The sequence below is a fragment of the Eremothecium cymbalariae genome, chromosome 7 (assembly GCF_000235365.1).
Source record: "Eremothecium cymbalariae DBVPG#7215 chromosome 7, complete sequence".
Classification (NCBI taxonomy): Eukaryota; Fungi; Ascomycota; class Saccharomycetes; order Saccharomycetales; family Saccharomycetaceae; genus Eremothecium; species Eremothecium cymbalariae.
In genome coordinates, this window is record NC_016455.1 from 654,202 (window position 1) to 666,401 (window position 12,200).

Consider the following 12,200-nt stretch of genomic DNA (forward strand, 5'->3'; position numbering starts at 1 on the left):
ACATCCGTTATACCCTCCACTGTACCGCGGGGTAGCCATGTATCAATATCTTGCCTACCAGAGGTTGTAATGTTATAAGATAATATAGTATAATATAGTATATATAGTATAGTGAATGATCGACCGATCGTTTATGTTGTCGATATTATTAACTCTATCCGGGTAACCATAAAGTGCCTCTGGAAAAACAAATTTGAGTTTCCGTGAACATTCTCTTTGACTTTGATAATAAACAATAAATAACATACATATACACCATGTTCGTCATCATTTACACATTCTAAAAAGCTCTGGGACGGAATAATTTAAAGGGCGATAGTTGTGAGGGGTATAGATAGCAATTGATTTACATGACTATTGTGTCTAGGAAGCGGAGATCGAGTTTTTGCTTCTCACCCTTGCATTCAGGTATTGCGGTAACCACTAATAATTACGATTACGCGCCAAAAGGAAATATGGCTTTCGGTGCTCGGAAGTTACAGCATAACAGGGGTTTTTTGAATGATCCAAATAATAATAGTCGTCAGTTGGAAAGGGATAGGTCAATGTTAAACGGTATTAAAAAGGTTTTGGATGACACCAGACGGTCATTCTGGTCGTGGTTATATTCAACAGCGGAATGCGAAAATGATTGTAAAGATGGATATAAGCGGGATTGTAGTGAAAGTGGCAAACTTGAAGGATATAGAAGATCAGAATCAACTGGAAGTGTTGGTGATATGTCTAGTTTGCGGCCGTTGGTTGTGCGGAAACGGTTACGGCCGGATGAAATGATGGTATCAAATAAGAAGGTTAAGTCGGTGGAAGGCAAGGAGATATTCATTCAAACGATGCCCAAGAAACAATTTGAATCTAATGAATCTATTCTACAGGAGAAAATTAAGCATTCGATTACACCGGAAACTTCAAATTTGAACTTGGCTAAAGATCCTTTTAATTGGGATACAGGGAACAGTTCTCTCGCTGTATTGGAGACTTCTCCAAATAGGGTAATTCAATATGGTACTTCTTTCTATAGAAAGGGTAGACGGTTAAACGAAACATTGAGGAATGGTAGAAATCGTCACTTGGCTTTAAATAAAGCTGCTCCAGAAATATCTTATTTGAAGATGATATATAATGGAGAATATCCACCTCCTATGTTTGAAAAGGAGCGAGAGACGCAGCTGAAGTTGTTATATAAGGATAGTCAGAGTGAGAAAGGCCTCAGAAAGTCAATTATAAATCTAACTGAAAAGATCAGGGATGTTTTACTTGATAAGAAACCACAAGATAGTGAAGATAACGATATAGTAATCGTCAAGGAGGAGAGGGTAGATCCGCTGTATCTTAAGCGTAAAGAATTTTATAGTCAACAATTGAAATTCGATAGGTCTATTATGACTTTTGAAGAGGAATTCAAAAGCTATAAAAGGCTCATTGAGGAAAGAAGAAGGATACAAGTTGAAGTAAGAAAGAAGCAGGTAAGGAAACTTGTACCAGACTTGAGTGATGAAATAATTAATGAAGTTAATGAAGCATTGTCGAAAAATGATAAAGGTATTTTGAGCGCTAAAAATAACTTTGAAATAACTGTACGAGATTTCAAAACTTTGGCACCATGTAGATGGTTAAATGACACAATTATTGAATATTTTATGAAACAGCTTGAATCTCAAAACAAAAATATTGTTGCATTCAATTCATTTTTCTACTCTACGTTATCGCAGCGAGGTTATCAGGGTGTTAGAAGATGGTTAAAGAAGAAGAAGGTAAAAATCACCGATCTAGATAAAGTTTTTGCACCTATCAACTTAAACCAATCTCACTGGGTGCTAGGTGTTATTGATATTGCCCACAAGAAAATACTGTATGCAGATTCAATGTCCAGTGTTCCTAGTGAAATGAGTTTCGCTGTAATGAAGGATCTACAAGCTTATTTACAGGAAGAGAGCGGGCACACAATGGGCTCTGACTTTGAATTGCAACATATTGTGTGCCCGCTGCAGCCAAACGGTTTCGACTGCGGCGTTTACGTATGCACAAATGCTCTTTACTTGAGCCAAGATCAAGAATTAACATTCGATCAAATTGATGTCGCAAGAATGAGGACTTATATTGGGCATATGATCCTCAGTAAAGGTAAAGTATAACGCATATTGTATATTAGGCAGATACTTGTTAAATAGTGATTTTGTGTTTTTGTTCGTTTAGCATTTAAAAATTAAATCTTTTAACAAAGTTCTCCTGAATTGCTTTCAAGGAGTCTAATGAAAAGTCTTCTGATGATTTGATCTTCGATAGAAGAGCAACAAGATAGTGAATTTGTCTTACTTGAACCACCCTCCCCTGGTATTCCAAGGACTCTTCAGTAGTTAGAAGGCTATTTGTAGTTTTCTTACGAGCTGTAGAGATTGAATTGGCGAGCTCACAGGCTTCCTTAATGATCTTCGGTGGGAATAATGATTTCACAACCCTTAAACCATAATTTTTAATGTGGTCAAACTCATTAGTTATCTTATAAGTCATTTTTAAAGCATCGGTTTCATCGAGAGTTGTTGACATATGCAAATGAACAACAGTTGGCCTACTTGACATTATCTTAGCTATGTCATTAAAGTGTGTGGTGAGAAACACAGTGCAGTTTTTTTGCACCAAATGCTCCGTTATAGCTAACGATATGGCAAACCCATCGCCAATGCTTGAACCCCTACCTAACTCATCAATAATCATTAGCGTTTTATCATCAACATCATGCAAAAAGTAGGCCATTTCTTTCATTTCAGCTGCAAATGTTGAGGAATTCAATTCAAGCGGATCATTACAAACACGAGCATGTATTTTGGTGTATAAAGGAAAACAAGCATACTCAGCCGGAATAGGGCAACCAATCTGTGCCATAATATTCAACAAGGCAACTTGCTTTATGTACACAGACTTACCGCTCATATTGCATCCCGTAATAATTTGTATTGATGAAGAACTCTTGGTACAAACAATATCATTAGGCACATAATCATCAATTACAGTCGACAGGATAGGATGTCTAGCACCCTTAATGAGCAATGCATCAGAAAATTCAGGTACAATTGCATTCGTCTCTGAACCATACTGGGCAAACGAACAAAGCAAGTCAAGGATTGAAACGGCTTCTGCAACCATAAATAATACAGCGATATGCTTGACGGTATCATTAAGTAAACGTTCAACCAACTGGTCACTCATCAATAAGATTTCAGACATTACTTCATTTAAACGAGCGTTTAATTTTACCACATGCATTGTGGTAAATTCAATCATATTTTTCTTTTGGATCCTGTTGATGAAAGTTGGGTGTAGGTCAGAGGTAGATACTTCGGTTCGTTTAACTTTCATAAAGAAGCCTCTGGACGAATCGTAACCGTAATCTATATTCATATGATGGTCCTCAGATAGCTTGGACACATACTCATAAACTTCATCAATAACCTTCTTATACAGCTGCCGTAGGACATCAAGCAAACCATTTGATCCGCTTCGTACAGCATAAATCATTTGATTTTGATGTTCTAGATCAGTTGTAGCCAATGTACAATCTTCATTTATATGGTCGTTTATTAACTCTTGAAGATCGTTCAGCACAGTTCCAAAAATATTTTCCTTTATCTCCTGCAATAAAGAAGCCTTCAATTGACTTTCCTCAAGTAGACTCTTAATTTTCTTGGAAGAAGCAAACGAATCCTTTAAAGATATGGCATAATTAATTCTATGTTTCTGTTTAATGGCACCATGATTAACGGATAATAGCATACAGTATAACACGTCCAAGTCCTGTACCGTTTTAAGTTCACTTCTAAGAGAACGTAGCAAGTCAGGGTTAGCTTGTAATTCAACGACTGCCTCAAAGCGCATTTTTATAGTATTAGCATTCGACAATGGTTGCAATATATTGTTTCTTAGCGCGCGTTGTCCTGGCTTAGTTACAGTTCTATTCAAATGTTTAAAGAATGACAATCCATTTTTTTCAATTAAATTTGAGACTAACTCTAAGCCCCTAATAGTACGTGGGTCGATGAGCATTGTATTTTCAGTCCCCTCATAACGAATACGGAAGTTTCTAAATTTGTAATGGTGGCTTGTTTCATTGGAATACTGTGTTACGTAACGTGCAGCAGCAGATGTTGCACAGAGGCCAAACTTCTTGCCGGTAAACTCTTCAAGGCAGGAAACTTTTTCAGAGTGTGGAAAAAGACCATAATGTTCTACAGCTTTCAAACCGTCTTTAGCGTTAAAATATTTCACAGTGGCCTCACTCACTTTTACCGACTCGGGGATATTGAATTTAATCAAAGTAGCTAATTTGGAAACTTTGGGTGATAAAGATACACTTGGAAGTATAATTTCAGTTGGCTGATGGATTTGAAGCTTATGTAAGGTTCGGATGAAGATCTGAGAATCCATGAATTCTGATATAGTCATTTCACCAGTAGTGTAATTTATAATACACATCCCAACCCTGGTATCAGCATCCTTCGCCGATTCAAATATGCTACAGACAACTTTCTCCTGCGCCACAGGAGCACCAGGCGCAGTAGAAACAAACTTCCGACCTTTCGTACCCGTAGCAGCACTCCTTCTAGTATTACCAGAAACTCTAGACAATACATTTGAAAACCTGGATTCAAGTAATTGAGCACTGGTTGCCACGGATCTACTACGATTCTGAGAAACTGAAGACTTATGACTCAACTTCTGTTTACAAATCTTCCCATTGGCGTTGCCATCATTTGTGCTCAACGAACCCTGAGTAGTAGACGAATCAAAACACCACCCTCCAATAAAACTAGAGCTGTTATTACTGTTGCTCATCCTTCTTATTTTCCTTATCCAAATCTAGATTACGAACTTTTTCCGTAATAGCAAAAAGTTCCTTATCCTCCTTGGTACTACACAAACCACCCTCGTCAATAACACTCTCTGTAGGCGTCTTGTTACTTTGGTTCTTACTTGTCTTTACACTGGTTGTCTTTTGTTTTGAATCCTGTTTGCCGCTGATCCTCATCAACTCATCAAACCAACCAAGATCACGTGCTATTTTTTCCGCGAATTCGTCCGCCGTACCTTCTAAGATTATGTCCGTCTCCCTTGGATTATTCAGAAAGTCACCAACAGGATCCATGTTGATAAGGGCGCGTGGTAAATGCTCTGGTACATCTTCTGGCAATGCAGCAAATGGATAAACCATTAGCGAAGTCCCAGCAACAAAGACCAAGCACTGGTCTTCAGATTGCAATGCTTCTTTGTCTTTGTCCCAAGAATCGTAGAACTCATCAGGCAATCCTTCACCGAAGAATACAATCTTAGGCTTTATTAACCCCTTACAACTAGGACACTTGGCATATCCCTTATCCTCTTCCAAAACTTTTTTGAAAAGTTCCATGGGAAACTCCTTATTACAATCAATACAGTGATTTTTGCGGAAGGAGCCATGTGCCTCAATGATATACTCATCTTCGATACCAGTTGCACTTTCTAACGTGTCGATATTTTGGGTATAAACTCTCTTTAAACGTCCTTTCATATGAAACAATCTCATAAAGTAGTGAAATAGCGATGGTTTGAAGTTCCCAGGGTATAATCCCTTAGCCAAAGTATAGAATGGTTTTTGATTTTCTCTGAAGAAGTTAATTTCAAATATTGCTTCTGCAAAGGGCAAATTGAACTTTGAGACGTTATCATATAAACCAACACCTGGGGTGCGGAAATCTGGAATCCCACAGGACGTAGATATACCAGCACCAACCATAAACATCACCTTACATTTGGGATGGTCATTCAAATACTTTACTATTCTCCCAATGTCCTGATATTCCTTCTTGCCAGACATGTTAAAGGTTTTTTCTTTCGGATATGTTCTCAAACACCACCATTAGCTGTTATAAACTGATCTAATGAATAATCTGATCTAATGAGTAAACTGGTTGCTTTAAATATTTTTCTAGTACATAGCAAATATAATTTTTCAAGATTGATAGATAAAACTGTCGCACATATCTTTACAGCCAGAAATCTGAAAAATTAGCATTTTTCGGGAAAAACAACGACCTCGGTGAGGATTGAACTCACGATCTTGCGATTAACAGTCGCACGCCTTAACCAGCTTGGCCACGAAGTCGGATACTGGCTTCAGTTAGTGTTCCGCAGCAACATGTTTAACAATAATAGTCACGTGGTCTTCTATCACGTGTTTAATGAGATTTAATCAAAAGACGAATGATATATAGTATGTATATATGGTGGACTGCTTTGTGACAACAGAACATAATATAGAAAATAATATAGAATCATCTTGTTTTATTTAAGCTTAGCAACTTCGAGGGTAACAATTAGTTGCTTCACTATGACCATCTTGACCTTGTTTATTAATCAATACCGTTCCGGTATGTGAGGTTATTTTCTATTGTGGGTGTTGAAATTTAACTTTTAATGTTAACCCAATTGTTCAATTCCATCCAGATTTTGTACAAGTTAAGAATATGGAAGTTTGGAGCGGTATTCACCTGCTGCATCTCTCCGAATGTCATATCATGTAAAATATATATATCTCATAATATAAATATGAGCGACTTAAGCTTTTGTGTTTATTGTGAACAGTACTGCTCAGGATGAGGCCGGTCTTCTGATTATCAATATTTCAAAAAAACGCTTAGAGAAACTCTATCTTCAACTTCGTAGACATATAATAAGGCTCGAGAAGCAGCAGCTAAATATGAAGCAAAGATTCAGTTCATTAGACCTACAAATATTAGGTAGAGAGTTAAAGGAGGCCCTTGAAGGTAGCAGGTTGACCAATATCTATAATATTGCCGATTCAAACAGACAGTTTTTGTTGAAGTTTAGCGGTTCAGAATCGAAACTAAATGTAGTAATTGATTGTGGATTAAAGATTCATATAACTGAATTTTCGAGGCCAATACCCCCCTCCCCTTCTCCATTTGTTTCAAAGTTGAGAAAGCATTTGAAATCAAAGAGATTAACAACGGTGAAACAAATTGATAATGATAGAGTGCTAGTATTCAGCTTTTCTGAGGGTATGTATTACCTTGTGTTTGAGTTCTTTGCTGCTGGAAATGTTATTCTATTAGATGAACACCGTAAGATTTTGTCACTACAACGAATTGTTAAGGACTATGACAATAAGGTGGGTGAGATGTATGAGATGTTTGATGATCATTTTTTAGAGCATACAGAATTCTGTGTCCCAGAGGTCCGGGTACACACCGCTGATGAAATTATGCAGTTGTTGAAGGTGGCTCGGGAAAAGGTTACCGCTGATGCTTCTGGATCAGCTGTAGTCAATGCTGCAGAGGGCAAACGAAAGGTGAAGGTCGCTTCTATTCACAAGCTATTGTTTACATCGATGCCATATTTATCTAGTGATTTACTCTCAAAGAGTTTAAAGAGTAATGGGATTGATCCATCAAGTCCTTGTTTCGAAGTTGAGAGTAAAGTGGAAACTATTGTGGCGTTATTAAATGAAACAGAACGAGAAGTTCACCATTTGTTGAGTAATCCTAGTCAACGTGGGTATATTGTTGGTCACATCAATCGGTTATACGATAAGGAGAAAGACACTGAGGATATGAAACACTTATATGAGCAATTCCATCCTTTTTCTCCATTTATCTCCACAGCTTCAACCAAAGAGTTGGAAGTGTTTGAAATTGAAGGTAACTACAACAAAACAGTAGATAAATATTTTTCAACTATTGAGTCAACAAGGTATGCTTTACGAATCCAGTACCAAGAAGACCAAGCAAGAAATAAGTTGGAAAAGGCTAAAACGGAAAATGAGAAAAAGATCCAGGCATTAGTTGATGTCCAACAAACCAATGAGCAGAAGGGACATTTAATAATTGCTAATGCAGACCTGGTAGAAGAAGTCAAACAGGCTGTGCAAGGATTAATTGATCAGCAAATGGATTGGACTACTATTGAAAAGCTAATCCAAAGCGAACAGACGCGAAAGAATAAAGTTGCACAATATATCAAATTGCCATTGAAGTTGAAAGACAACAAAATTAGTTTGATGTTGCCACTTCCAAAAGATGATATTGGTAGTTCATATGAGAGCGATAGAATTCAATCAGGTAGTGATTCTGAATTTACAGATAGTGATGAATCTATTTTTACTGACGTCTCTGAGTCTCAGTATGAAGAATCATACAATGAGACTCGAAAGAAAACAAAAAGCTCTCGAAAACCATCAGAAATGGCTGAAAAAAAACTGTTACAGTCACAATAGACCTTGCTTTATCAGCATATGCCAATGCATCCAATTATTTTGATATTAAAAAGACAAGTGCTAAGAAGCAAATAGGTATGGAGCAGAATGCTCAACGTGCGATGAAAAATATTGAACATAAGATTGAAAAGGATCTAAAGAAGAAGCTAAAGGAACAACATGATGTACTTCAAGTGATTAGAACGCCTTTTTTCTTTGAAAAGTATTACTGGTTCATTTCTAGTGAAGGATTTCTTGTAATTATGGGTAAGAGCGGTTTGGAAACGGATCAAATCTTCAGCAAATACATTACAGATAATGATATATATGTTTCTAACAGTTTTGGATCTCAGTTATGGATCAAAAACCCGGAAGGTACTGAAGTACCACCAAACACTTTGATGCAGGCGGGCATTTTTGTCAATTCAGCCTCAGAAGCCTGGACCAAAAAAATCGCAACGTCCCCTTGGTGGTGCTTTGCTAAATATTTGACCAAGTTCGCTGATATTGATGGATCACTTTTGCCATCCGGTGCATTTAGCTTACGAGATGAATCGAATAAGAACTTTTTGCCTCCTTCTCAATTAGTCATGGGTATAGCATGCATGTGGAAAGTGAAGACCGACGATGAGGATGTTCAAGATGAGGCTGAAGGTGTAGGTGAATACATTCACGAACCTCAAGATGAAAATAATTCAAAAAGTGATACTGAGGAAGAAAAGCCTGTAATGCTGCAACCCGATGCTCAAATTTCGAACTCAGAAGCAGCAGCAGCTGAATTGAGTGCTACCAAAGTGTCCAAAGAAATAAAAAATAACACTGAGACCAGTGTTAGTACTGAAGATGCAGATGCAGCAAAGGCTAATTGTGATACAGATTCAATTGCGGTTTCTATTATTGAAAACATGAACAAGAAAGTCCGCGGCAAGAAGGGGAAATTAAAGAAAATGCAAAAGAAGTATGCTGATCAAGATGGGGAAGAAGTTATGTTAAGGCTCCAAGCTTTAGGTACTATCAAAGGTATTGTAAAACAACAAAAGCAAAAGGAGCTAGAAGTAACCAAGCAGCAGGAAAGAGAAATGAAAAAAAAAAGGAAACAGAAGCAGCAACAGCAGATGGCTTTAAAGTTTACAGAATATGAGAAAGTCAACGTTAACTATGCCAAAATATTTAACGAATTAAAGCCCGTAATTAGCAATGAAGATGAGGTAGTAGCTGCAATTCCACTGTTTGCACCATGGCCCGCTTTGGCCAAGTATAAATATAAGGTCAAAGTCCAGCCAGGCAGTTCAAAGAAAACCAAAAGCATAAATGAAGCGCTTCATTATTTCCAAAGAATTGTTGATGAAACTGGAGAAGACAAAGAAGCAGATTCGTCTATTGAACATGAACACATCAAAAGATTTAAACCGCAAGATTTCATTCCATTGATATCTGTTGATAAACTTAAAGTAACTATTCCCGGATCTGCTGATTCAAAAGATTCCAAAAATAACTCAAAGAACAAAGGCAAAAGGAAATGAATAGAAAGACCTAACCTAACTTAACCTAGCCTAACGGTTTATGACGTGCTTTCCCATCTATTTGACTACGTATATAATAATCTGATTAAGATGGATAGACCATATTGAAAGCAATACGGACTATCGGCATTCCTGTATGTAAATTCTCTTTACGCAATTAATAAAAAAAGTACAGATACTCGTTATATTAAGTTGATTACAAACGCCTATACGCAAACACTTCAAATACAAAGAAAGTATCACAAACCTTGCTGCAGCTTCTCAGCCAACTTACTCTTTGCAAACCCCCATGCACTCAGTAGACCCTTCTCTGAAAGATCGATAGAAACTGAAACATCCTTAGTTGGAAGCTTTGTAACCCTTGAAGCAATGGTTTGAGGATCCGTCTCCAAAATTATCCCATCATCTATAGTTTCATCTACTACAAGACAAACTATATCATAGTTTTCCTGGATATCCCTCTTGTCTATATCAGTATTCAGAACAAGCTTAATAGCTAGCCTGATCGCATTTAACGTATCATGTAGGACAATCTCGTTTTCCTGCAACGAACCTATCAAATATAATGAGACATCCGAACACTCCTCATACAGCACTAGGTGATCCTCGTATACCAATATGCTCGCATCCTGCTTGTGTGTTCTTTTAAATAGGCTAGTCTCAAACTCCTTCTGCTTTTTCACATTCGAGCAAATTGAATCCTCCTTAGGCTCATGAGGCGGATAATAATATTTAGTGTAAATTCTTTTCCCCTCATTGTCCAAGATTAGCACAGCTTGAACGGAATATAACGAAAGGTTAACCATATTCTTGACACTTATATATATGCTATTATCTGATCAAACTCACCTGAATAATCCCAAACTCCGTAGACTCTGTTGAACTACCAACTTTTCTACCTTTAATCTTCTAGTATGGATGTAGTAATGCCCTTGTTTGGTTTAAATTCATCTTTTCACCTGGTCTTTGTTCGCCACTTGTCCTCATAACACCCAAACATTAAAGATCACGTGCACAATAAGACAACTTGTTGATATCATTAAGCGAGCATTAATTGGGGACTACTCAGAACTCAGGAATGGTTAGTTAGTATCATAACAAGCACTTCTAGTCTGTGTTTTGGGATTTTTCCTTCTTTCGATTGTTCTATGTCTTTACGGAAAAAGAATTGAGTTTCCTGTCAAAGCAAAGACAAAACTGCTTGGAAGTTCAACCAATGACAAACTTAAGACGGTGAAAGCGGTATAACTCTTTTATTGTACTTCGATAGGTTCATTATGACATCCGCTCAAGGTTTTCACTTTGGAATACTTCGTATTTCGATGATGCAGTTATTAAAAGCGCATGGTTTTGACCGAGCTAAACCTTCTACGATTGATACATTTGCCGACTTGTACATTAAGTTCTTTTCTTTGCTGCTGCAAGAGGTTCAAAAGCTTGCTCTAGCACGGATGACGGCTGATGATTCGATATGTCTTCAGGATATAACGTTGGCATTGCAAAATTTGGGTTTAGTCAAGCCAGTGGATATATTAGATGTGTACGAGGCTAATCCAGAATTACCCAGTGATATAGGGTTCCGAAGGTTAAAGGATTGGTGTGTGAATAGCTCATCGGCGGTTGATGCCAGGTTGTATAATACGCCTATTCCAGAGCTTTTGAAGGTTAAAGAGGGGAGTAATAACAAGGCGACAAACAAGCCATTGTCGTTGATACCCGAATACATAAACCAGTTAAATAGTGGCAAGAAAAATGAGGAGGATGATAATGAGGAGACTGAGCTTGTAGATTCTATGATTAATAATGGTGACATGGATGATTGGATAAGGTTCATGATTACGAGGCAAAAGGTAAGTGTATTCAAGAAGATTTCTGGGAAAATGCCCAAAGATATAGAAAGCTTACCTGCGATTCCAGGGTTAAAGAACTCTGTTCTAAGTAGGAATAAACCGGTAGCAAATGGAGAACATGTACCTGTTGTTTTATCAGATGAACTGAACCAAGAAAGTTCTAATAATATTGCAGCTCTCACTTCCAAGCTGCCGATGTCCAATATGGAAAACAGATTAGAAAATATTTCACTTTCATTTGAAAGAGACTCTGATATTGATATAGAAGATACATCAACATATCATGCTCCTATAGAAGTTTATGATCCCGAATCTAGTCATTTTTCACAGCAGTTTGATCACCAGTATAGGGATTTCGATGAATTTGAAGCTACTACCGGTGATGGTGGTTTAAACCTAGGTCAAACGCATAATACTGAATATCAAGAATTAGAAGATATGCAGAATACTTTCGAACGGAGAGAATCTCTGGTTTACGATGGTGACACTTATGAATTTAATAACCTTAATTAACATGTACAAGTCTAATTACAACTGGTGGTAAAATTACGTAGTTTATTAAAGTTGAAAGCATTATATAAACAA

General features: G+C 37.3%; 5 protein-coding genes, 1 non-coding gene and 1 further gene across 6 annotated transcripts; 3 read left to right on the forward strand and 4 right to left on the reverse strand.

Annotated features, from left to right (window-relative positions):
- Window positions 1–350: 350 nt before the first annotated feature.
- ULP1 (SUMO protease ULP1) lies at window positions 351–2,132 on the forward strand (the record flags this gene model as incomplete). Its single annotated transcript, XM_003647913.1, has 1 exon — window positions 351–2,132. One exon carries the CDS (start codon window positions 351–353, stop codon window positions 2,130–2,132), a length of 1,782 nt encoding a protein of 593 aa, XP_003647961.1.
- Window positions 2,133–2,196: 64 nt separating this feature from the next.
- MSH4 (MutS family protein MSH4) lies at window positions 2,197–4,827 on the reverse strand (the record flags this gene model as incomplete). Its single annotated transcript, XM_003647914.1, has 1 exon — window positions 2,197–4,827. One exon carries the CDS (start codon window positions 4,825–4,827, stop codon window positions 2,197–2,199), a length of 2,631 nt encoding a protein of 876 aa, XP_003647962.1.
- HST2 (histone deacetylase HST2) lies at window positions 4,814–5,845 on the reverse strand (the record flags this gene model as incomplete). Its single annotated transcript, XM_003647915.1, has 1 exon — window positions 4,814–5,845. The coding sequence occupies one exon, from the start codon at window positions 5,843–5,845 to the stop codon at window positions 4,814–4,816; it is 1,032 nt and encodes a 343-aa protein (XP_003647963.1).
- Window positions 5,846–6,059: 214 nt separating this feature from the next.
- Ecym_7310 lies at window positions 6,060–6,133 on the reverse strand. Its single transcript has one exon. It is a non-coding gene; the product is annotated as a tRNA-Asn (tRNA).
- A 594-nt stretch (window positions 6,134–6,727) lies between these two features.
- On the forward strand, window positions 6,728–9,765 carry Ecym_7311 (the record flags this gene model as incomplete).
- A 239-nt stretch (window positions 9,766–10,004) lies between these two features.
- Window positions 10,005–10,571, reverse strand: RET3 (coatomer subunit zeta; the record flags this gene model as incomplete). The annotated part of the gene is made up of 1 exon (XM_003647916.1): window positions 10,005–10,571. One exon carries the CDS (start codon window positions 10,569–10,571, stop codon window positions 10,005–10,007), a length of 567 nt encoding a protein of 188 aa, XP_003647964.1.
- Window positions 10,572–11,042: 471 nt separating this feature from the next.
- TAF3 (Taf3p) lies at window positions 11,043–12,128 on the forward strand (the record flags this gene model as incomplete). Its single annotated transcript, XM_003647917.1, has 1 exon — window positions 11,043–12,128. One exon carries the CDS (start codon window positions 11,043–11,045, stop codon window positions 12,126–12,128), a length of 1,086 nt encoding a protein of 361 aa, XP_003647965.1.
- Window positions 12,129–12,200: the final 72 nt, after the last annotated feature.